Below are 26,831 nucleotides of genomic sequence, written 5' to 3' on the forward strand. Positions count from 1 at the left end.
AAGAGAGAGAAAAAAAGCATATAAGGAAGTTGGTTTACGGACATTGAAACACTTTCCATCATACTCTCAGGAAAGTTAGGTTTAGTTGGGCTACATGTAGTCAAAAGTGTATCACTCTTATTGAAACATAACTTTTGTTATTTTACAGTTTCACTTCATGGTGCAATTATTTGCATAAACGGGTTATTTTCGTTTCCCAGCCGGCAGTGAAGGGATTGACTAGCTGTGCGCCTGCTCATTTTGCTTGCACGCACACATCCGTCTAAAGCAGCTGAGAGAGAGGTGTTCTTCACTGTTTAACAACACAGACCAGGTAAGAGCAGCTTCAAACCTAACACACTTGCATATAAATACATACACCTTTGTTTATGTGCATACCTACTGTACCTACAGTACATTCAGAAAGTATTCGTACCCCTTGACTTTGTGTTGTGTTACAGCCAGAATTTAAAATTGATTAAATACAATTATAACGACAGAAGGTGAGACACAGATGCAGATGGTTTGAGCTCTGATATTTATTATAGTCCAAGGGGTAGTCAAAAGGCAGGTCGGGGACAGGCAAGAGTTCATAACCAGGTCAGAGTCCAAAACGGTACAGGGCAGTAGACAGGCTCGAGGTCAGGGGCAGGCAGAATGGTCAGGCAGCCAGGCTCAGAGTCAGGACAGGGGTCAGAACCAGGAGGAAGAGAAAAACAGAGACTGGGAAAAACAGGAGCTAGGAGAAAAACGCTGGTTGACTTGGCAAACAAGACGAACTGGCACAGACAAACAGAAAACAAAGGTATAAATACCCAGGGGATAATGGGGAAGATGGGCGACACCTGGAGGGGGTGGAGACAAGCACAAGGACAGGTGAAACAGATCAGGGTGTGACAATAATTTTGTTTTCAGAATTATTTGCTAATTTATTGAGAATGAAATACAGATATATCTCATTTACATACGTATTCAATACATGTTAAAATCACCTTTGGTAGCGATTACAGCTATGAGTCTTTCTGGGTATGACGCTACAAGCTTGGAACACACCTGTATTTGGGGAGTTTTGCCCATTCTTCTCTGCAGATCATCTCAAGCTCTGTCAGATTGGATGGGGAGCGTCGCTGCACAGTTATTTTCAGGTCTCTCCAGAGATGTTCGATCGGGTTCAAGTCCGTGCTCTGGCTGGGCCACTCAAGGACATTCAGAGACTTGTCCCAAAGATCTCGACCTGTTCCACAACAGCCCAGTCGATGAGGATGGGGCGTGCTGGGCCCTCCATTTCCTGTAGTCTGTGATCAGCTCCTTTGTCTTGCTGACGATGAGGGAGAGGTTGTTGTCCTTGCTCAACACTGCAATGTCTCTGACCTCCTGTCACGCCCTGGCCTTAGTATTCTTTGTTATCTTTATTATTTTAGTTAGGTCAGGGTGTGACATGGGGAATGTATGTGTTTTTGGATTGTCTAGGGGTTTGTATGTTAAATGGGTCAGCGTCTTGTCTAGGTGTTTGTATGTCTATGGCTGCCTAGATTGGTTCTCAATTAGAGGCAGCTGTGGTTCATTGTCTCTGATTGAGAGCCATATTTAAGGCAGCCATAGGCATTGGGTTTTGTGGGTAATTGTCTATGTAGAACGTTTGTAGCTTTTGTATTGCACTTACGTTTATAGCTTCACGGTCGTTTGTTGTTTTGTTTCATTTTGTTATAAGTGTTCGTTTCGTGTTTCACTCGTCTCAAATAAAAGAGATGTATTTTTCACACGCTGCGCCTTGGTCCACTCATTATCCTCAAGACGATTGTGACAGAATTACCCACCAAACCGGGACCAAGCAGTGTGTTAAGCAGCAGCAGGAGCACCGCATAAAGGATTCTTGGACTTGGGAGGAGATACTGGAAGGTAAGGGACCTTGGGTTCAACCGGGAGAATATCGCCTCCCTCGTGAAGAGCTGGAGGCAGCTAAAGCTGAGAGGAGGCGATATGAGGAGGCAGCACAGAAGCAAGGCTGGAAGCCCGAGAGTCAAACCCAAACATTTCTTGGGGGGGGCGTCCTGTTGCTGCTCCCCGCACTAGCCCTGAGATGCGTGTCCCCAGCCCGGTACCACCAGTGCCGGCACCACGCACTAGGCCTAATGTGCGTCTCCAGGGTGCAGTATGCACCATGTTCCTTCTCCCCGCACTAGCCCTGAGAGGCGTGTCCCCAGCCCGGTACCACCAGTTCCGGCACCACACACTAGGCCTAATGTGCGTCTCCAGGGTCCAGTATGCCCTGTTCCTTCTCCCCGCACTAGCCTTCAGGTGCGTGTCCCCAGCCCGGTACCTCCAGTTCCGGTACCACACACCAAGCCTCCTGTGCGTCTCCGGAGCCCTGTACGCACTGTTCCTTCTCCCTGCACTCGCCCTGAGGTGCGTGCCCTCAGCCCGGTACCACCAGTTCCGGTACCACGCACCAGGCCTATAGTGCGCCTCAAGAATTCAGTGTGCCCTGTTCCTGCTCCCCGCACTAGCCTTGAGGTGCGTGTCTCCAGTCCGGTACCACCAGTTCCGGCACCACGCACCAGGCCTACTGTGCGCCTCAGCAGGTCAGAGTCGGCCGTCTGCCCAACGCCGCCTGCACTGCTCGTCTGTCCCGAGCCGTCAGAGCCGCCCGTCTGTCCCGAGCCGTCAGAGCCGCCCGTCTGTCCCGAGCCGTCAGAGCCGCCCGTCTGTCCCGAGCCGCCAGCCAGCCATGAGCAGCCAGAGTCGCCAACCAGCCATGAGCAGCCAGAGTCGCCAACCAGCCATGAGCAGCCAGAGTCGCCAGCCAGCCATGAGCAGCCAGAGTCGCCAGCCAGCCATGAGCAGCCAGAGTCCCCAGCCAGCCATGAGCAGCCAGAGTCGCCAGCCAGCCATGAGCAGCCAGAGTCGCCAGCCAGCCATGAGCAGCCAGAGTCGCCAGCCAGCCATGAGCAGCCAGAGTCGCCAGCCAGCCATGAGCAGCCAGAGTCGCCAGCCAGCCATGAGCAGCCAGAGTCGCCAGCCAGCCATGAGCAGCCAGAGTCGCCAGCCAGCCATGAGCAGCCAGAGTCGCCAGCCAGCCATGAGCAGCCAGAGCCGCAGCCAGCCAGGATCTTCCAGAGCCGCCAGTCAGCCAGGATCTACCAGAGACACCAAAGCTGGTATTGACAATGGTGGAGTGGGGGTCACGTCCCGCACCCGAGCCGCCGCCATAGGAAGGCCCAACCCGGACCCTCCCCTTCTGTGTTAGGTTTTGCGGCCGGAGTCCGCACCTTTGGGGGGGGGGGGGGGGGGGGTACTGTCACGCCCTGGCCTGAGTATTCTTTGTTTTCTTTATTATTTTAGTTAGGTCAGGGTGTGACATGGGGAATGTATGTGTTTTTGGATTGTCTAGGGGTTTGTATGTCTATGGCTGCCTAGATTGGTTCTCAATTAGAGGCAGCTGTGGTTCATTGTCTCTGATTGAGAGCCATATTTAAGGCAGCCATAGGCATTGGGTTTTGTGGGTAATTGTCTATGTAGAACGTTTGTAGCTGTTGTAATGCACTTACGTTTGTAGCTTCACGGTCGTTTGTTGTTTTGTTTCGTTTTGTTATAAGTGTTTGTTTCGTGTTTCACTCGTCTCAAATAAAAGAGATGTATTTTTCACACGCTGCGCCTTGGTCCACTCATTATCCTCAAGACGATCGTGACACCTCCTCCCTGTAGGCTGTCTCATCATCGCCAGGGATCAGGCCTACCACCACTGTGTCGTCTGCAAACTTAATGATGGTGCTGCAGTTGTATGCGGCCATGCAGTCGTGGGTGAACAGGGAATACAGGATCGCCTGTGGGGCCCCCGTGTTGAGGGTCAGCATGGCAGATGTGTTGCCCAGGATCAAGTTGCCGAGTGAGGTGTTTAATCCCAGGGTCCTTAGTTTAGTGATGAACTTGGAGGGCACTGTGCATTCTCACATATGTGTTCCTTTTTTCCAGGTGGGGAAGGGAAGTGTGGATTGCAATAGAGATTGCGTCATCTGTGAATCTGTTGGGGCGGTATGTGAATTGGAATGGGTCCAGGGTGTTTTGAATGACGGTGTTGATGTGAGCCATGACCAGCCTTCCAAAGCATTTCATGGCTACAGACGTGAGTGCCTCAGGGCAATAGTAATTTAGAGTTAGAGTTATTGAAGTGACTATGCATAGATAATAACAGAGATTAGCAGCGGCGTAAAAGAGCGGGTGAGGGGGGGGGGGGGCTATGCAAATAGTCTGGGTAGCCATTTGATTAGATGTTCAGGAGTCTTAGGGCTTGGGGGTAGAAGCTGTTTAGAAGCCTTTTGGACCTAGACTTGAAGCACCGGTACCGCTTGCCGTGCGGTAGCAGAGAGAACAGTCTATGACTAGGGTGGCTGGAGTCTTTGACAATTTTTAGGGCCTTCCTCTGACACCGCCTGGTATAGAGGTCCTGGATGGCAGGAAGCTTGGCCCCAGTGATGTACTTGGCCATACGCACTACCCTTTGTAGTGCCTTGCGGTTGGAGGCCGAGCAGTTGCCATATCAGGCAGTGATGCAAACTGTAGAAGCTTTTGAGGATCTGAGGACTCATGCCAAATCTTTTCAGTCTCCTGAGAGGGAGTAGGTTTTGTTGTGCCCTCTTCACGACTGTCTTGATGTGCATGGACCATGTTAGTTTGTTGGTGATGTGGACCTCAAGGAACTTGAAACTCTCAACCTGCTCCACTACAGACCCGTCGATGAGAATGGGGGCGTGCTCGGTCCTCCTTTCCTGTAGTTTCCTGTAGTCCACAATCATCTTTTTTGTCTTGATCACGTTGAGGGAGAGGTTATTGTCCTAGATGGTCAGGTCTTTGACCTCCTCCCTATAGTCTGTCTCGTCGTTGGTGGTGACCAGGCCTACCACTGTTGTGTCATCGGCAAACTTATTAATGGTGTTGTAGTCGTGCCTGGCCGTGCAGTCATGAGTGAACATGGAGTACAGGAGGGGACTGAGCACGTACCCCTGAGGGGCCCCTGTGTTGAGGATCAGTGTGGCAGATGTGTTGTTACCGACCTTACCACCTGGGAGCGGCCCGTCAGGAAGTCCAGGATCCAGTTGCAGAGGGAGGTGTTTAGTCCCACCACTATGGTGTTGAACACTAAGCTGAAGTCAATGAATAGCATTCTCACATAAGTGTTCCTTTTGTCCAGCTGAGAAAGGGAAGTCTGGAGTGCAATAGAGATTGCATCATCTGTGGATCTGTTGGGGCGGTATGCAAATTGGAGTGGATCTAGGGTTTCTGGGATAATGGTGTTGATGTGAGCCATGACCAGCATTTCAAAGCACTTCATGGCTACAGACGTGAGTGCTACGGGTCGGTAGTCCTTTAGACAGGTTACCTTAGATTTCTTATAAGTTTGAGTTTTTGCTCAAGAGGATAGAGTTATGGTGAGATTTGCCAAATGGAGGGCGACAGAGAGCTTTGTTTCACATCTCTGTGTGTGGAGTAAAAGCGATCTAGAGTTTTTTCACCACTAGAGGCACAGGTGACATGCTGGTAGAAATTAGGTAAAACGGATTTCAGTTTTCCTACATTAAAGTCATCAGCCACTAGGAGCGCCACCTCTGGCCGAGCATTTTCTTGTTTGCTTATGGCCCTAGACAGCTCATGAGTGTGGTCTTAGCGCCAGCATTGGGTTAAAGTGGTTAAAACCTCTACGGGATCGGTGTCCCTATACTGGGACGTTTTTTGCTAACGTGCGCTAATGTGACTAGAATGAAGTTGTAAGTAACAGCCAACTTTCCAGGACATATGCGTGTCTTATATGTGCAGAAAGCTTGAAATCTTGTTAATTCAACTGCACTGTCCATTTCACAGTAGCTATACAGTGAAAAAATACCATTGTTTGAGGAGAGTGCACAACAACAACAAAAACTTTTATCTCGGTAACTGGTTTGATACATTCACCTCTGAAGGTAAATAATGTACTTACATTCAGTAATATGGCTCTCATGTGTCATCCTGAGGGTCCCTGAGATAAAATGTAGCATAGTTTCGTTTGATAAAATCCATTTTTATATTAAAATGTAGGAACTGGGTTTAACAGTTTCACCCCCTGCTGTTTCCGGGGTTTATTGGTCACATAGGCATGGTTAGCAGATGTTAATGCGAATGTAGCGAAATGCTTGTGCTTATAGTTCCGACAGTGCAGTAAAATCTAACAAGTAATCTAACAATTCCCCAACGACTACCTACTACACACAAATCTACTGGGGTGAATGAGAATATGCACATATAAATATATGGATAAGCGATGGCCGAGCGGCACAGGCAAGGTGCAATAGATGGTATAAAATACAGTATATACATGTAATAGGAGTAATGTAAGATATGTAAACATTATTAAAGTGGCATTATTTCAAATGGCATTGTTTAAAGTGACTAGTGATCCATTTATTAAAGTGGCCAGTGATTGGGTCTCAGTATAGAAAGCAGCCTCTCTGAGTTAGTGACTGCTGTTTAGCAGTCTGATGGCCTTGAGATAGAAGCTGTTTTTCAGTCTCTCGGTCCCAGCTTTGATGCACCTGTACTAACCTCACCTTCTGGATGGTAGCGGTGTGAAATGGCAGTGGCTCGGGTGATTGTTGTCCTTGATTATTTTTTGGGCCTTCCTGTGACATCGGGTGCTGTAGGTGTCATGGAGGGCAGGTAGTTTGCCCCCGGTAATGCTTTGTGCAGACCTCACTACCCTCTGGAGAGCCTTGTGGTTGAGGGCAGTGCAGTTGCTGTACCAAGCTGTGATAGAGCGAGACAGGATGCTCTCGATTGTGCATCTGGGAAAGTGTGTCAGGGTTTTGGGTGACAAGCCAAATGTCTTCAGCCTCCTGAGGTTGAAGAGGCGCTGTTGTGCCTTCTTCACAACACTGCTTGTGTGGGTGGACCATTTCAGTTTGTCTGTGATGTGTACACTGAGGAACTAAAAACTCTCCACCTTCTCCACTGCTGTCATTTCGATGTAGATAGAGGGGTGCACCCTCTGCTGTTTCCTGAAGTCCACGATCGTCTCCTTTGTTTTGTTGACGTTGAGTGAGAGGTTGTTTTCCGACACCACACTCCGAGAGCCCTCACCTCCTCTCTGTAAGCTGTCTCGTCGTCGTTGATAATCAAGCCAACTACTGTTGTGTCATCTGTAAATTTGATGATTGAGTTGGAGGCCTGCATGGCCACGCAGTCGTGGGAAAACAGGGAGTACAGCAGGGGGCTGAACACGCACCCATGTGGGGCCCCAGTGTTGAGGGTCAGCGAAGTGGAGATGTTGTCTTCTACCTTCACTACCTGGGGGTGGCCCGTCAGAAAGTCCAGGACCCAATTGCACAGGGCGGGGTTGAGACCCAGGGTCTCCAGCTTGATGATGAGCTTGGAGGGTACTATGGTGTTGAATGCTGAGCTGTAGTCAATGAACAACATTCTTACATAGGTATTCCTCTTGTCCAGATGGGCTAGGGCAGTGTGCAGTGTGATGGCGATTGCATCGTCTGGGCAGTATGCAAACTGAAGTGGGTTTAGGGTGGCAGGTAAGGTAGAGGTGATATGATCCTTGACTAGTCTCTCAAAGCACTTCATGATGACAGAAGTGAGTGCTACGGGGCGGTAGTCATTTAGTTCAGTTATTTTTGTCTTCTTGGGTACAGGAACAATGGTAGCCATCTTGAAGCATGTGGGGACAGCAGACTGGAATAGGGAGCGATTGAATATGTCCGTAAACACATCTTCCAGCTGGTCTGTGCATGCTCTGAGGACGCAGCTAGGGATGCCGTCTGGGCCAGCAGTTTGCAAGGGTTAACACGTTTAAATGTTTTACTCACTTCGGCCACGGAGAAGGAGAGGGGGGCTCAGTCCTTGTTAGCGGGCCGCGACAGTGGCACTGTATTATCCTTAAAGCGGTCAAAGAAGGTGTTTAGTTTGTCTGGATGCGTGACGTCGGTGTCCGTGACGTGGCTGGTTTTCTTTTTGTAGTCCGGAATTTCCTGTAGACCCTGCCACATACGTCTCGTGTCTGATCCGTTGTATTGTGACCCCACTTTGTCCCTGTACTGGCAAGACGGTAGGAGCAAGATGGCATCGTGGTTGGATTTGCCAAAGGGAGGGCTTTATATGCACCGCGGAAGTTAGAGTAGCAGTGATCGTGTGTATTACCCCTGCGAGTACTACAATCAATATGCTGATATAATTTAGGTAGCCTTGTTCTCAAATTTGCTTTGTTAAAATCCCCAGCTACAATAAATGCCGCCTCAAGATATATGGTTTCCAGTTTACATAGAGTCTAGTGAAGTTCCTTGAGGGCCGTCGTGGTGTCTGCTTGAGGGGGAATGTACACAGCTGTGACGATAACTGACGAGAATTCTCTTGGGAGGTAATATGGCCGGCATTTGATTTTAAGGAATTCTAGGTCGGGTGAGCAGAAGGACTTGAGTTCCTGTATGTTGTTATGATTACACCATGAGTCATTAATCATGAATCATAAACCCCCGCCCTTCCTCTTCACAGAGAGGTGTTTATCTCTGTCGGGGCGATGCATGGTAGAAGCACGGTGGCTGAACCGATTCCGACAACATATCCCGAGGGAGCCATGTTTCTGTGAAACATAGGTTGTTACAATCTCTGATGTCTCTCTGGAAGGCAACCCTTGCTCGAATTTCGTCTACCTTGTTATCAGGTAGTAGGCGAATAGTATACTCTGGAGAGGTGGGCGATGTGCACGTCTACGAAGCCTGACCAGGAGGCCGCTCCGTCTGTCCCTTCTGCGGCACCTTTGTTTTGGGTCGGCTTCTGTGATTAGATCCATTGTCCTGGGTGGTGGTCCAAACAGAGTAACCGCTTCGGGAAAGTCGTATTCCTGGTAAATTGACGTCGCTCTTATATCCAATAGTTATTCCAGGCTGTATGTAATAAGACTTAAGATTTCCTGGTGTAACAATGTAATAAATAATACATTAAAAAAAACAATCTCTGTCGGCACCATCTTATTCTTTTACCAGATCTAATGTGTTATATAATCCTACATTCATTTCACATTTCCACAAACTACAAAGCGTTTCCTTTCAAATGGTTTCAAGAATATGCATATCCTTGCTTCAGGTCCTGAGCTACAGGCAGTTAGATCTGGGTATGTCGTTTTATGCAAAAATTGAAAAAAAATGGTCTGGTGCTTTTTTAAACTTTTTTACTTTATATTTTTACTCCTGAACTTATTTCGGCTTGCCATAACAAAGGGGTTGAGTAGTTATTGACTCAAGACATTTCAGCTTTCATTATTTATCAATTTGTAAAAATGTATTAAAAAAATACTTTCACATTATGGGGTATTGTGTGTAGGCCATTGACACAAAATCTCAATTTTGTCCATTTACAATTCAGGCTGTAACAACAACATTTTGAAAAAAATCAAGGGGTATGAATACTTTCTGAATGCACTGTAACCACTTATTCTGTCTCTCGTAGGATGCATTTGCACAGGCAGCCCAATTCTGATATTTTTTCCTCAAATGATTAAATGACTAAATGTATAGCAGTTACAACACTGTAAAGACCCAGCTTTGAGCCTTATGATAATGATAGTGTAGTGTAATCTAGCTAGTGAGTTCTATTTTTATGCTCTGTGAACCATGGTTTTATAATCTTGCCTTGTATTCTGCAGTTTAGGTGTTTCCTGTACATTTTGCATAATTGGCCCAGATATTAAAGAAGATGAAGAGAAGAGACACGCCCCAATTCAAGCAGAAGTCCACTCACAACTTGGGGAAAAGTAAGCAATGCAGTGGAAACCCACTCACACACGCAGAGACGCACCTGCACGCACTTTGCACATGCATATTCGCATGTACTTTTACACACATATCAATGCAAGAAAGACAGCAACTGGGCCAAAATTACGTGAAAGCACACAAAACACACCTTAAACTTAGCGTAGGCATGGGCTCTGTAGGCTTAAACTCACTTGATAAACCAGCTCCTGCGTAACAGTATGGTGACAGCGAAGCCTCTAAATTTAGGAAAGAGAAGGTCTCTTACACCATTCAGCAGAGATAAGAGAACCAGCTCCCTTATTATCAACAGCAACTCAGTTATAGAGGAAGTGTTTACAGACATACTATATGGAATGTTGGTACAGAGGCTATGCTCTCTTTAAAGGCCTGGCATGTGACAATCTCTCCAAATTGTTTCTCTCTCTGTGATGAAAAAAGCTGAAGTTACATGCAGTAGTACCACATCCAACCTGGCATGTGTCACATTTTGTGGGTCACTCATACCACATTTCCTCTATCAAGACATACTAATGTAGTAATATCGCCAAATAAAATACAATGTTACACCCATGCTTGCGGTGCTGCACATGATTATGAGTGTATGTGTATCAACTCAATCAACACAGTATTGTTCAGCGTAAATGTGTGTGTCTTGTTATTGCACCCTGCTGTACAGTATGTCCAGGACACTCATGCCCCGCATAAGGAAAATCTAGTGTAGCAGCTTCTACTCTGCGCTCAGATACCATGCCAGCCCTGACATTTCTTGACTCTCTGCCCAAAAATAATCTGAATTCTGAGGTGAGAATGCAGCCCAGGGCATTCCATTGTTCTCTACCAGCATTTATGAGCTAAGAACAGGGCATGAGTGTCCTGGACATACTGTACAGCAGGGTGCAATAACAAGACACACACATTTACGCTGAACAATACTGTGTTGATTGAGTTGATACACATACACTCATAATCATGTGCAGCACCGCAAGCATGGGTGTAACATTGTATTTTATTTGGCGATATTACTACATTAGTATGTCTTGATAGAGGAAATATGGTATGTGTGACCCACAAAATGTGACACATGCCAGGTTGGATGTGGTACTACTGCATGTAACTTCAGCTTTTTTCATCACAGAGAGAGAAACAATTTGGAGAGATTGTCACATGCCAGGCCTTTAAAGAGAGCATAGCCTCTGTACCAACATTCCATATAGTATGTCTGTAAACACTTCCTCTATAACTGAGTTGCTGTTGATAATAAGGGAGCTGGTTCTCTTATCTCTGCTGAATGGTGTAAGAGACCTTTTCTTTCCTAAATTTAGAGGCTTCGCTGTCACCATACTGTTACGCAGGAGCTGGTTTATCAAGTGAGCTTAAGCCTACAGAGCCCATGCCTACGCTAAGTTTAAGGTGTGTTTAGTGTGCTTTCACACACAACAGTGTAATGATTGACTCTGACTACCATTTGTATGGTGTCTGTCTGGTCTGTCTTCACAATAATTCATAAGAGGTGTTACATAATACAATTGCAATGCCAAAGTTACTCAAACATAACAGTAACTTGAGAGAGGTTGTGGTTATGTGTGGCTCTGAGTGGGAGTGAAAGATGGGGAAGTAGTTTTGTGTCTGGGGAGGGCAAGACAAGACAGGACTGACACACATACACAGAGCTCTGTGGGATGGGCATGTACTACAGCAACACTTCACAGGCTGAGTCAAGTTTCTCCCAATTGTTTTCCTGCAAAGAAAGGAGAGGCCAGGAGATGCCGCTCAGCTGTAAAGAAATTCAAATAAATAGAACTAGTCCCCTGAGAGCACCACACACTCCACTCATCTGATTCTGTAGCAACAGGACACAACTCTGAACAGGTAAACAATGCACAACTTACTGTATCTACCACCTTCTCAGCTTTATTACACTTTGGAGTAAGTAGTAGTCCTGAGTGTCGACGTTCTTTTCGGGTTTTGCATGTTTTGACTGGATATGATTTACATATTTTGAACTGCCCTCTAGCTGTCTTTTTCCAGACCCTTTCCATTCCCTGTCAGTGGACTGGTGTTATTATTACACAGCACAAATAGTTCCTGGCATTTGTCACCCTGGTGATTCAGCATACTGCTGTTGGATTACATTATGTTTGCTTATGTAAGGGCTTGGGGGGAAAGCTTGTCTGTTGACACCCAGCGTATAGTAAGGGTAAAGGCGAACACTAGGCCACTCACTGCAAACAAGATTCGGTACTCTATGCCTGATATCCTACGTCAAGGTCTATCAAAGTATATGGGGTTGGGAATGTATGCAGTTTACTGCAACATTGTGTCCTGGCTGTTTCGGTGTGTTTCATTCAGTATGGCACAATGTTTCAGGGTCAGAGTGTTCCATACTGTCACGATCGTTAGAAGCATACTCGGACCAACGTGCAGCGTGATCTGGGTTCCACATCTATATTTATTGAAACGCACAAAACAATAAAGCAAGAACGAAACGACAAGGGAGTGCTGACATACAACTACCCATAAACAATATCCCACAAAACACAGGTAAAAACAAGCTACCTAAATATGATCCTCAATTAGAGACAACGATTACCAGCTGCCTCTAATTGGGAATCATACAAAATCACCAACATAGAAAAACAAAACTAGAACCCCACATAGAAAATATAAACTAGACTAACCCCCAGTCACGCCCTGACCTACTCTACCATAGAAAATAAGGGCTCTCTATGGTCAGGACGTGACACATACATTGCCATTAGCTCTAATGGGCACAGCACATTTTATTCTGTCAGGTACTTGTATTTTTGGTCCTGTTCTGGATTATGGAAACCTGTTTAATCTCAGTTGTCTGGCCAACACAGTAAAGGGCGTGGTTGCTATTCTCCTGGCAGGCAGGCAGGGCCCAGTTCTGGGTATGGCTTTTAGTAGAGGCAGCTGGTACAGACAGACAAGCATGTGTTTTCTCTTTGTCGTTTAGCAGAGCATCTTGCTTGCCTCCCTCAAGGACATGGCTATAAGATCAAAGGCAAAGAGGTTGCCTCCTGCCAGTAATGATCTATTCAAGAAAGCATTATGTCCTCTGCTCTCCTGTTCCCCTTAGAACTGTTACAGTGCGTTGTGGGTGGTCAAGAAGCCATCACCCCATACTACAGTAAGTAACTGCCTCACCCTCCGTGCTGAGAGACAGTTGGACATACACAGTTTGGATTAGCTGGCGCGGTCTCCGTGATGCTCCCAGTCTCCTGAAATAGAGAGGGAGAAGGATACTCAAGACACAGCAACAACCAGCTGCCTCATACAGAGACAGGAGTTGATAAACAACTGAGCAAAGCCAGAGAAAGACACACTGAATGAGATAAAGACACTGTATCACACTGAAGAGACAGAGGCAGTTAGAGACTACAGTCAAAACAGAGACCAAGACAGTCACAATAAACAGTTAGAGATTACCAGTCAAAACAGAGACCAAGACAGTCACAACAAGCAGTTAGAGATTACCAGTCAAAACAGAGACCAAGACAGTCACAACAAGCAGTTAGAGACTACAGTCAAAACAGAGACCAAGACAGTCACAATAGGCAGTTAGAGACTACAGTCAAAACAGAGACCAAGACAGTCACAACAAGCAGTTAGAGACTACAGTCAAAACAGAGACCAAGACAGTCACAACAAGCAGTTAGAGATTACCAGTCAAAACAGAGACCAAGACAGTCACAACAAACAGTTAGAGATTACCAGTCAAAACAGAGACCAAGACAGTCACAACAAGCAGTTAGAGATTACCAGTCAAAACAGAGACCAAGACAGTCACAACAAGCAGTTAGAGACTACAGTCAAAACAGAGACCAAGACAGTCACAATAGGCAGTTAGAGACTACAGTCAAAACAGAGACCAAGACAGTCACAACAAGCAGTTAGAGACTACAGTCAAAACAGAGACCAAGACAGTCACAACAGGCAGCTAGAGACTAGTCAAAACAGAGACCAAGACAGTCACAATAGGCAGTTAGAGACTACAGTCAAAACAGAGACCAAGACAGTCACAACAAGCAGTTAGAGATTACCAGTCAAAACAGAGACCAAGACAGTCACAACAAGCAGTTAGAGATTACCAGTCAAAACAGAGACCAAGACAGTCACAACAAGCAGTTAGAGACGACAGTCAAAACAGAGACCAAGACAGTCACAACAAGCAGTTAGAGACTACAGTCAAAACAGAGACCAAAACAGTCACAACAAGCAGTTAGAGACTACAGTCAAAACAGAGACCAAGACAGTCACAAAAGGCAGTTAGAGACTACAGTCAAAACAGAGACCAAGACAGTCACAACAAGCAGTTAGAGATTACCAGTCAAAACAGAGACCAAGACAGTCACAACAAGCAGTTAGAGATTACCAGTCAAAACAGAGACCAAGACAGTCACAACAAGCAGTTAGAGACCACAGTCAAAACAGAGACCAAGACAGTCACAACAAGCAGGTAGAGATTACCAGTCAAAACAGAGACCAAGACAGTCACAACAAGCAGTTAGAGACTACAGTCAAAACAGAGACCAAGACAGTCACAACAGGCAGCTAGAGACTAGTCAAAACAGAGACCAAGACAGTCACAATAGGCAGTTAGAGACTACAGTCAAAACAGAGACCAAGACAGTCACAACAGGGAGCCACACCTGCATCATAGTAGTGATCAACACAGTCATAGAAAGAGATTCACAAGAGAGACAGAGTCACCACTGGGAAATACAGGCTCGTCACTCAGAGCCAGAGAGCCAGGCATGGCCCGGATGACTGCAGAAGGTAAGAGTGAGAGATAAAGCTACCTACTGACCATCTTGTTGTGTTGTGTGATGATGGACGTTATATGAAAGGCAGAGGTCATTGAATGCCTATGGCTTGGGGAACTCTGAGTGTCAGGATCTACGGGATAGAGCACTTCCTAGGTGCAGGAAAAGACTGTGACAATAGCCAAACGCAGAGAAAGGGGCATTTTTAGAGGAAATTAAAATCAGTTAGGATAGGTTGACAGTTACATTTACATTTACATTACATTTAAGTCATTTAGCAGACGCTCTTATCCAGAGCGACTTACAAATTGGTGCATTCACCTTATGATATCCAGTGGAACAACCACTTTACAATAGTGCATCTAACTCTTTTAAGGGGGGGGGGGGGTTAGAAGGATTACTTTATCCTATCCTAGGTATTCCTTAAAGAGGTGGGGTTTCAGGTGTCTCCGGAAGGTGGTGATTGACTCCGCTGACCTGGCGTCGTAAGGGAGTTTGTTCCACCATTGGGGTGCCAGAGCAGTTTGATGATGATGTGTGTTTGGATTCTATGTTATTGTGTGTAGAGGCATTGACCTTCCTCACCATGTACATTGGGAGTTGGAAAGCAAGTTCAGGGAGTGTATTTTATAAATGAATCAACATAGACCATAACAAAAAACACAGGTAGTGTACAGACATGAACACTGGAACAGAAACAATAACGCCTAGGGAAAGAACCAAAGGGAGTGACATTTATAGGGAAGGTAATCAGGCAGGTGATTGAGTCCAGGTGAGTCTGATGAGGCGCTGATGTGCGTAGCGATGGTGACAGGTGTGCGTAACAATGAGCAGCTTGATGACTTCGAGCCCTGGGTGAGGGAGTATACGTGATACACAGACACAAAGTCAACAACTAAATCATGACAGCAAGTAAAACACTTAATAAATAACACCATTTTTTTGCTATCATTAAAACTCACCTAATATACATGGTTGTTGACTGTGTTGTATGTAGTCACATCCAAAATGATTGGCACCCTTGATAAAGATGCGCTAAAAAGTATATATAATAAATATATATAAAATAATACAAATACCGAGCTACAGTATATTGTCAATGCAAAAAAAAGGGATAATTATAATATTGTATTCTAATACAATTGCTCAGAGAAAGAGAATAATAATACAATCTAAAATAGATAGCTGTTAAAATTATTGGCACCCCTGTTTTCAATACTCCGGCACCCTCCCCTTGTGAGGATAACGGCACTGAGACTTTTTCTCAAATGTTTTATGAGATTAGAGAACACATTGGGAGGGATCTTAGACAATTCCTCAATACAGAATCCTTCCAGATCCTTGATATCCGTTTGTCTGCGCTTATGGACTGCCCTCTTTAATTCAAACCACAGGTTTTCAATGGGGTTCAAGTCCGGAGACATAGATGGCCATTTCAAAATGTTGATTTTGTGGTCAATTAATAATTTCTTTGTGGATTTTGATTTGTGCTTGGGGTTATTTTCTTGCTGGACGATCCACTTGCGGCCAAATTTCAGCCTCCTTCTAGAGGCAACCAGGTTTTTGGCAAAAATATCGTAGTACAAGGTAGAGTTCACACGATGCCGTTGGCCTTAACAAGGGTCTCAGAAACAATGGAAGCAAAACAGCCCCATAACATCAAAGATCCACCACCATATTTTACAGTATGTATGAGGTTATTTTCTGCATTTGCATTCTTCTTTCGAGGCCAAACCCACCGCTGGTGTGCATGGGCAAATAGCTATATTTTCATCTCATCTGACCATAACACCCAGTTCTTATCCAAGTGCCAATGCCGTTTAGCAAACTCCAGGATTTACATTGGTTGGTTGCTCTCAATAAAGGCTTTTATTATCCAATACCAGGGAATGGTGTCCAATACCAGGCATGTTTACCATTATTCCAATGGTTTTAAACTTCTTAATTGTTGCCCTAATAGTGGTATATTTGTTTTTTGTTGGGGGGAATGGGGAGGCAGTTCCCCAATATGGTCCATATTAGAAAATATATATATGTTTTTGCATCCTGTGCGGTATTCATATTTCCATGATCAGCCATAAGTTCATTAACACTTTATATATTTACATATCCTACTATGTGTCACACACCTCCTCACACACACTTGTATGTTTTTATGCATACTCAGTATGCATACTTATGCATACTCAACCTTAACGGTTTTTATGCATACTCAACTTTTACCGCACCAAAAGTGCACCAAAAGTATGTGGTCACCTGCTCGTCGAACATCTCACTCCAAAATCATGGGCATTAATATGGAGTTGGTCCCCCCTTTGCTGCTATAACAGCCTCCACTCTTCTGGGAAGGCCTTCCCCTAGATGTTGGAACATTGCTGCAGGGACTTGCTTCCATTCAGCCACAACAGCATTAGTGAGGTGGGGGCACTGATGTTGGGCGATTAGGCTTGGCTCGCAGTCGGCGTGCCGATTTATCCTTCAGGTGTTAGATGGGGTTGAGGTCAGGGCTCTGTGCAGGCAAGTCAAGTTCTTCTTCACCGATCTCAACAAACCATTTCTGTATGGACCTCGCTTTGTGCACGGAGGTATTGTCATGCTGAAACAGGAAAGGGCATTCACCAAACTGTTGCCACAAAGTTAGAAGTTTTATTCTAGAATGTCATTGTATGCTGTAGCATTGACTTCCCTTCACTAGAACTAAGGGGCCTAGCCCGAACCATGAAAAACAGCACATTATTCCTCCTCCACCAAACGTTACAGTTGGCACTATGCATTCGGGCAGGTAGCGTTCTCCTGGCATCTGCCAAACCCAGATTCATCCGTTGGACTACCAGATGGTGAAGTGTGATTCATCACTCAAAAGAACGCGTTTCTACTGCTCCAGAGTCGAATGACGGAGCGCTTTACACCACTCCAGCCGGCGCTAGGCATTGCGCATGGTGATCTTAGGCTTGTGTGCGGCTGCTCGGCCATGGAAACCCATTGTATGAAGCTCTCGACGAACAGTTCTTGTGCTGACGTTGCTTCCAGAGGCAGTTTGGAACTCGGTAGTGAGTGTTGCTACTGAGGACAAATATTTTTACACGCTATGCGCTTCAGCACTTGGTGGTCCACGTTCTGTGAGCTTGTGTTGCCTACCGCTTCGCGGCTGAGCCATTGTTGCTCCTAGACATTTCCACTTCACAATAACAGCACTTACAGTTGACTGGGGAAGCTCTAGCAGGGCAAAAATTTGACGAACCTCCTTGTTGGATAGGTGGCATCCTATGACGGTGCCATGTTGAAAGTCACTGAGCTCTTCAGTACGGCCATTCTACTGGCAATTTTTGATGGAGATGGAGATTGCATGGCGGTGTGCGCGATTTTATACACCTGTCAGAAAGGGGTGTGACTGAAATAGAAGAATTCACCAATTTTAAGGGGTGTCCACATACACTACAACATATGCTATTGTACAACAGCTAATGAAACTAAAACTGTAAAAGTGTGATCAGTGTTATTTCCTGATAGTGGTTGGTTTAAATCAGCCTGTTTACATGGGCGGGAGTTTCGGCTTGTCTGGTGACATTACCAGTTGGTAAATTGGTTAATAAACCGATAACAAGGAGAGTTCCAAACCTCTCTGCCAATAACAGCTAGTTTACGTTTCCCCCTCCCCACTCAGACCACAGACAGTCCTAGCAAAATTATTGCTTGAAAAATGTTTTTGTTGCTAAAAATAAGTTTTTATCAATTTTAATGGAAAACTATTACAGTAAGGTACATAATTGTTACACATAAGTGTTTTGATGTTGATATACAAACAGCTGCACTGGACCTTTCAATACATTATTAATGCCATTTTCTAAAATGACTTATAAACAAAATATATATAGTCGCTTACATAATTGGACACAGAGTGGGTGGGTAAAGGATTTTCCTCTTCCTACTCAATGAGTGACCTACAACCCAGGAGTGCAATGGTGACAATGTCTCTAGTTGACCTAGTTGGTGAATAGTTGTGTTCACTGTATGAAGGCACATAAAAACAGAAGACAAGGACACGTGTCCCCAGTACACCATGCTCTCACATTCAGCATGCTGTACTTGTATTTACTGCCTCTCCTAAGATGTTTTGATTTCCATAACAGCAGTATTAGTTCATATACTTAAACCAAGAGTGAAAACATGACTGTAATCAACAAGATATATAATAATCATACCAACAGTCTTCATTTATAAGTCACTTATAAATCCATTTTAATGATATTGAGCATATGTAACAACCATGTGTGTTAAACCTAAAAAAAGGACATTATATTTAATGTATACAGTATGCTCGATCAATCCTGCATAATAAAAGCTCCTGTGTGTTCCTCTGTTGCAGAAGAGATGCCGCGTCAGTTCCCCAAGGTCTTGCTGAGCGAGGTGGATGAGTCAGTGCGTCTGCTGGCAGAGAAGGTGTATGCCTCGGCGCTGAAGGAGGAGGACACCAAGGATTCCCTGTCCATGTACACGGTGTCTGAGGACTGTCCCATTGGCATGAACCAGGTCCGGGAGCGAGAGATGCTCAAGGAGATCGCCGAGCAGTACTCTGAGGAGAGCACTAAAAGGTCAGAGGGCACAAATCAATTAATGGGGTCTAATTGTCAGTTTGATTCCGTTCAAGTCAAATTAACTTAAATTTATGACTTTTTGTCAGTGAGGTTAATTTTCCTCAAGTGACTTGAATGTCATGGAGTTAAAAAGGAGCTGATCTCACTTGATTTTTAATAGGAGTCGGCATGGCGTCTCATTTTCCACCTATCGACTTGTATGATGTTGGTCTCTCCAGGAAGAAGAGTTTCAAAATGAAGCGTTCCCAGTCGTTATCTCAGCAGTTCCCCAGTTCCCTCAACATCAGTCCAGAGTGGGCTTTGTCTGTGGTCGCCCCTCTGTTCGCCCCTGGCGCCCACTGTATCACAGAGAACTCCCTAGAGTTCCAGAGGGTCACCATTAGCGGAGACTATTGTGCAGGGGTAAGGGGCATTATACAATCATATATTCATTCATCATTTAATCACATCACAAATCATTTCCTACTACATGCAATGAATGAAAAGTTATATCAAGGCATGGGCTGGCCATTTCTAATGCCTATGGTCTTGTCAACACATGTTTTTCCCAGATCACAGTGGAGGACTATGAGCAGGCAGCCAAGACCCTGATTAAAGCCCTGTTTATCAGGGAGAAGTACTCCAGGCTGGCCTACCACCGCTTCCCCAGGACCACCGCCCAGTTCCTCCGTAGCGCTGAGAACCAGAAGTGGAACGTGGAGGAGGAGATCTTGCCAGGTAGAAAATCAAACTGTACACACCCGGGCATCAACCACATACCAATACCTGCTCATCAATCTAACAAGTCCTACAGTGTAGGACTTTGGATCAAAGTGCTCTAGAAACAGCTTTGCCTTGATTACTTCTGAGCTCAAGCTTCGAAAAGAACCCAAAGGAAAAGTAACTCCACTCGAGACACTTCTTAAGCCGTTTCCTCTCTCTCCCCTCTGTTCACCCATCTAATCCTGTCCTCTGCAGACATGTGCCCCTGCCCTCAAGAGGGGGAGGACCCATACACTACGGAGGGCATCCCTGATGATCTGAACTACACATTGCAGATGAAGGACGGAATTGTGTATGTGTACAATGACGCAGAGGCCCTGAAGCAGCAGCAGCCCCGCAGCCTGCCCTACCCTGACCTGGAGACCTTCGCCATTGACCTCAGCCATGTCCTCGCCATGATCGCCGACGGGCCCACGTGAACACCCCACCGCCCACATCACCACCTCACACTGACTGTTGCCTAATTCTCAATGACCCCATCTATTACGGTGTTTGTAATATCATCTAATATCATTCTTCACACAGGAAAACCTACTGCCACAGACGACTGAACTTCATGGCCTCCAAGTTCTATCTGCATGAGATGCTGAATGAGATGGCTGAGCTGAAGGAGCTGAAACGTGTTCCTCACAGAGACTTCTATAACGTCAGGAAGGTTGGTGATATATAAAATCTAAGGTGTAATACAAATAAATAGGGTTGAAAAACTCCCATGATTACATTTCACTGACTCAAGCTGTGCTTTAGAACAAGCTGACACATTTTTTCCGGCTTATGTTTCCTCATACCTCCAGGTAGACACTCACATCCACGCAGCTGCTTGCATGAACCAAAAGCACCTGCTGAAGTTCATCCAGACCACCTACAAGACCGAGGCGGACCGAGTGGTGCTGGAGAAGGGGGGCCAAAAGCTCACCTTGAAACAGGTGTTTGACACCCTGACCATGGACCCCTATGACCTCACTGTGGACTCCCTGGATGTTCACGCTGTAAGAATGTTCCCAAAACACCTAATGTTCTAATGCTTGGAATAATATTGGACAGTATTTAGGTTATTACAGTTTATAGGTTACATCAATTTAACACATTTAAAACACCTATTCTGCTTCACAATTAAACTGTTCATAAGCAGTTTATAGCACCTTTATAATGCACATATGAATATTCAGAATTAAGTCTGTAAACAATTGCAGTTTGGCAGTAGGTTCCATGTAAATTGACAGCAGTTTCTCTGAGAATGGTGTTTACTCTCTTAGGGAAGGCAAACATTCCACCGCTTTGACAAGTTCAACTCCAAGTACAACCCAGTGGGAGCCAGCGAACTCCGAGAGATTTACCTGAAAACAGACAACTACATCAAAGGGGAATACTTTGCTCGCATCATCAAGGTATAGTGTCAACTTATGCACAACTTCACCATCATGGGCATCTCTAACATCCTATTCACTTCCTCTATAACAGGAAGTTGCCCATGAGCTGGAGGAGAGTAAGTACCAGCATGCAGAGCCCCGTATGTCCATCTACGGCCGCTCCCCTGTCGAGTGGGAGAGCCTGGCCTCATGGTTCATCCAGCACAAGGTGCACTCCCCCAACATGCGCTGGGTCATCCAGGTGCCCAGGATCTAGTAAGTGCCACAGATAGAAGAATTATACACATCCAAACCTGGCACAGAAGCTTGACAAAATTAAGATAAAGGCAATGCTGCTCTCAATGCTGATTTTAAGACTAGTGACACTATAATGCTTCAATCGTAATGGTCTTTGTAAGACTACACTACTTGTAATTGTTCCATGGCAGTGGACACATATAAAGTGTGACATGTTACATTGTAAACCAGGGTGATGGTCCCATAATTAATAGCTGTTATTTAACTTTTACCCCGTTGATTACCAGCTCTTGTTTGCACATACCAATCAATGACAGGTGTATAAGACACACAAAGGCTAGAAGGAATGGTGCTGCTACTTGTACAAATAAAGGCAGTGGTCAACATTATTATCAAATCAATCAACAGTTGAACTGAATCCATCATCAGTCTTACAGTGATCAAGCAAATTACATGTCTAAAGATATCAGTTTCACAAATGTCTCGTTTTGTCTTGCAGTGACATTTTCAAGTCCAAGAACATAATACCGAACTACGCCAAGCTGCTGGAAAATATTTTCCTCCCACTGTTCAAGGCCACAGTCAATCCACAAAAGAACAAGGAGATGCACATTTTCTTGAAATATGTGAGTATTTACAACACACGGCAGGGTGGCTAAACTTTATCAAACTGGTTCTACAAGTCAGAAATGTTGGTGAAAGAGCTATAATTCACATTCATCCTAATAATCAAAATGTTGATATTAGATTGCATTTATACAGTAGTACTTTCCCCTGGGTCTCAAAGCATCTTACAGTGTATGAGAGTAACTCACTACTTCCACCACCACCAATAGGTAGCACCCTCCTGGGTCTAGCATCATGCATGGCAGACATTTTGTGTCAGAATGTCTACCGTGCACCAGCTATGGCACATGTTCAGATCCACACCTCCTGTCCTGTAGGTAACTGGGTTCGACAGTGTGGATGATGAGTCCAAGCACAGCGACCACATGTTCTCCTACAAGAGCCCCAAACCTGAGGAGTGGACCTCAGGCGAAAACCCACCCTACAGTTACTACCTCTTCTACATGTACGCCAACATCATGGTGCTCAACAACCTGAGGAAGTAAGTCCATGCTCCGGACCAGGGTGTCAAGTAAACATGTATTGTACTGATAGTATTCCCATGTGTAGCCTACTGCTATGATTAAAGGTAGACTCAGCATTATACGGTAAAATATATATTTATTTGTCCTACTGTTATATAAATATGTCTTGTCTTTATGTAATGTGACGCGTCATTGTTTGTTTTCCCCCAGGGAACGAGGCCTCAATACCTTCCAGTTCCGGCCCCACTGTGGCGAGGCCGGGTCCATCACCCACCTGGTCTCTGCCTTCCTCACGGCTGACAACATCTCCCACGGCCTCAACCTAAAGAAGGTCCGACACCTCAACTCTGACCCCTAATCATTACCTATGAAATGGCCAAGATTGAGTAGTAACGTAACAGGGATTATAATCTTTGAATGCGGTGCTGAGCCACAGTTTCAGTGGGAATGGAAGCCTTCCACTTCTGTTCTAATCCATTTCAAATCTCCAAAACGGCCAAAATTGCTTGCTTGCTTTCTACAGAAACTTTTTTTAACCCAAAAGGTCAGACAGCCCACTGACTGAGAACTGAGTTATTCCACATTTCATCAGGATCTTTGTGTCAAAAGGACATTATTGATCATCGCAGCTCCATCCTGTTCAGTTCCCAATGTCTGGGATGATACATGACAAATCAGCTGCTTACTCAGCTATATTTCTAGTTTCAGTGGAAACGAGTACACCAAAAACAACCTGTGTCTTTGCAGACAGATCTACGTGTTTTTGTAAACTTTCAGTCTACAGTCAGAATATTTGCACGATTGATCATCCAAATCATGAAGTAATCAGATTTATCTGGGATCTGTTACATCTGTCTATTTAATGCTTTATCATACCTAACTGTTATGTTAAGGATTGGTCAGTAAATCAAGACCTATAATTGCACAACCAAAGAATGAGGTTTGGGAAAGCTTTCTCTGGAACTTGACAGTGAAGCTGACCTTTTAGTAGTGATGCCATTTCATCAAGAAGACGCAGCAGACAGCCGAGCCAGCACTTGCCTAAATTAGGTAGGCAGTTAGAAAGGGAACTGATCGGTCATGGCCCTGGACATGGGTCATGGCCAAGACAAAGGGAGTGTTGACATCTCTCCATCTCTCTCCTTCCCCAGAGTCCTGTGCTGCAGTACCTGTACTACCTGGCCCAGGTCCCCATCGCCATGTCTCCTCTGAGCAACAACAGCCTGTTCCTGGAGTACTCCAAAAACCCTCTGAAGGAGTTCCTCCAGAAAGGCCTGTGTGTGTCCCTGTCCACCGACGACCCCATGCAGTTCCACTACACCAAGGTCACTGGGCACTTCAGTAGATAGATCTAAAAGGATTGGATAGGTGTAAGCAATGTGGCAGAAGTTACAACTAGCCCACCAGAAGGCAAGATGAAGCTATCACCATAATGTTTTATATCTATCCAACCCAGCCGCAAGAGAGTAACAATTGTAAAATCAATGTGTGTGAAATAAAATAATATGTTAGCGAAGAAGCTTTGGGAAAACTCCCCCGTCTGTTTGTCCATGCTGCAGGAGGCCTTGATGGAGGAGTATGCCATTGCAGCCCAGCTGTGGAAGCTAAGCACCTGTGACACGTGTGAGATCGCCAGGAACAGTGTGCTGCAGAGTGGTCTGTCTCATCAGGTACAGTAAACAACAGAAAATACTTGGTAAATAGAACTGCTTGATAAATTGTAGTGTTGTGGTAAACACTAGTAATGCCTGGCCTGCTGACTATGACAGATGTCTTCAACATCCTGAAAATGACGCTCATGCCAACAGTTCAGGAGAACACACCATGACGTCACCTCATAAGTGATTTCTGTAGCCATCCCTCTCATGTAATTCCTGAGTATGCCTCAGTGTGCTGTGTCACAGAGGTCACACATATCCCCCTTTACTCCTCCCTTTACTCCTGCCAGGAAAAGCAGCACTTCCTGGGGCCCAACTACCTGCAGGACGGGCCGGAGGGAAATGACATCAGACGGACCAACGTGGCTCAGATCCGCATGGCCTACCGCCACGAGACTCTGTGCAATGAGCTCAGCTTCCTGGTGGAGGCCGTAAAGACCGAGGCCAGCGGCACCCAGGTAGAGTGACCACAGCACAGAGACCCTTTTCACACTACTGAGCTGAGCCAGGCTTAGCCAAGCTGAGCCGTACAGTGCTTGCCTGGTCAGTGGTTACACATTCACTGCACAGTAGTTGCTAGAACCGTGCTGGAAAGGTCAATGTGAAAAGATAGTATCTGAGACAGCACTGTATGGTTTGGGTCAGGAGATAATGTGACCTCTAGTCTCTCTATTTCAGCTCTAGACCACAGCTAAGTACTGTACTGGGTCATTCCATGAAATTAGTGCCTTTTGCATCCCTTTGTTATTTTATGTAGACATTGTGCACCAATATTGAATTTTAAAAGCCTTTAATATTAAATAGTGACTTTTAATATAGACCACATGGAGAATTCAATCATATTTTTTACTTGAACGAAGACTTGCTAAAGTGCCAAAACTCAGCATTTTGACATGTCCCTACATGCACCTTCTGTGACTTCTAGGAAGATTCAACCCATTTAACCCCAAAATGTCTCATGTTTTCACCATCATGGTAAAGCCCTAGTTATTTTGTTGCTTTGACAGTCATTTCTAAAAATTATTATTAATTGAATCCGATTAGTGATTTATTTACGTCAGTCCCTCATTTTAACGTCAACCATGTTACGTGAACTGAAATTCAATTTTAATATATTGAAACCATTCCTTTATAAACTGTTTTTTCAAAAGAAACATTGAACATTAATTGTCAAATCATAGTGTAAAAGCAAGTGAGCTGGTTCTACTCTTCTTGGCCATTTGCTGGTGTTTAGTGGCAGAAAACTGAGAAGGTCGAGCATAACATGTCAACCCTGTTACCCATAGATATACAGATAGACGTTTGCATTCAATTGCCCCTCCCTGTTGTACACAACAAGTTTCCATTCCCCCTCTCACAAGGGGATTTATGGCTGATTTAAAATGAAATCGTCAACCCTGCTACAGTCAACCCTGCTACGGTCAACCCTGCTACGGTCAACCCTGCTACGGTCAACCCTGTCACAGTCAACCCTGTCACAGTCAACCCTGTCACGGTCAACCCTGTCACGGTCAACCCTGTCACGGTCAACCCTGTTACTTTATTTGACACTTAATAGGCTCTAGTAATTTTTTTATTTAACCTCGAGATGGGGAATGTGTTTTTATTAAGTTGAATGTGTACTCTTTATGACAGAATGTAAAATTAGGAGAACATACATTTTTTTAAAGCAAGTTACACTTCTCAAAAGGCACCGAATTGGTGGAAAGATCCAACTGTTACGGGCTATGGTAATACTGAGAGAATAAATTAATAAGACCGTACTGTGTAAGCTACACCCCATCAAGCCAAGCTAACAGCACCATACTAGGCAAATCACACAGTACCCATGTCCTCTTGACTCATTTGCATGCAGGTTTTTTATGATCTTTGAGAAAGCAGAACTTAATCCTTACCTGGTTCTCATGTTCAACTAGAAAACCAGTTTTGTAGTTGAACATGAGAGCCAGAGGGACACTGCCTGTACACTGCCACTCCCAGGTCCTGTTCAACAAATACTACCAACTGTGTCAATACAAGAGTTCTCACGCCAGAATGAAAGCCAATCCGAGAGCAGAGCCATTTTTTGCCTTTCTATTTGAATTACAGTACATAATGGTAGAAGGGATATTATTGTGTTCTATCAGGTGAAGGGACTCACATTTAAAGAATAGCCATACATTTTGATGCACTGTTACTAAGTTTGTAGCTGGGTATGAGAGCGAGTGGTGTTTTTTATTATACAACTTTGGTAAGAGGTTAACTACAGAGCACTTTCTATCATTTTGAATGCTTCTCTTATGTGGTCATCATATCATTGACAAAAAGCACTTGACAAAAGGTGAATTGTAATCATGTGCCGACTATGACAAACTTTCACCCTAGAATTGGTTCATTGTCTGAATGCAGCACAAATGTCACTCAACTGTACGTGTATGATCGGGACATTTGTTTTTATATGACAATAAAGAGTTACTTAGAATAGGCGTCTGTTTGTGTCAAATACTGTAACAAATGCACCTGAAACACAAAGTTGGTCAAATATGAGACTGACAACCACCTGAGGTTGCCAACATGCAATAACATAA

The 26,831-nt window shown here is 44.9% G+C and overlaps 1 protein-coding gene across 3 annotated transcripts; it reads left to right on the plus strand.

The window, feature by feature from the left end:
• Nucleotides 1-18: 18 nt before the first annotated feature.
• On the plus strand, nucleotides 19-26,725 carry LOC129862142 (AMP deaminase 3-like). Of its 3 annotated transcripts, none has more exons than XM_055933515.1 (16): nucleotides 19-313; nucleotides 9,656-9,763; nucleotides 18,918-19,143; nucleotides 19,365-19,548; nucleotides 19,698-19,863; nucleotides 20,104-20,323; nucleotides 20,434-20,563; nucleotides 20,703-20,897; nucleotides 21,165-21,296; nucleotides 21,370-21,533; nucleotides 22,015-22,141; nucleotides 22,460-22,623; nucleotides 22,817-22,937; nucleotides 23,758-23,931; nucleotides 24,166-24,276; nucleotides 24,555-26,725. In XM_055933515.1, exons 2-16 carry the CDS (start codon nucleotides 9,706-9,708, stop codon nucleotides 24,729-24,731), a joined length of 2,349 nt encoding a protein of 782 aa, XP_055789490.1. In that variant the 5' UTR covers nucleotides 19-313; nucleotides 9,656-9,705; the 3' UTR covers nucleotides 24,732-26,725. The 3 variants fall into 3 exon arrangements, with proteins under 3 accessions (XP_055789490.1, XP_055789492.1, XP_055789491.1); XM_055933516.1 differs by lacking the exon at nucleotides 19-313 and adding an exon at nucleotides 11,511-11,633 and having other exon boundaries at nucleotides 9,677-9,763; XM_055933517.1 differs by lacking the exon at nucleotides 9,656-9,763.
• The last annotated feature ends 106 nt before the right edge of the window (nucleotides 26,726-26,831 follow it).

Source organism: Salvelinus fontinalis, chromosome 9 (assembly GCF_029448725.1).
Source record: "Salvelinus fontinalis isolate EN_2023a chromosome 9, ASM2944872v1, whole genome shotgun sequence".
NCBI lineage: Eukaryota > Metazoa > Chordata > Actinopteri > Salmoniformes > Salmonidae > Salvelinus > Salvelinus fontinalis.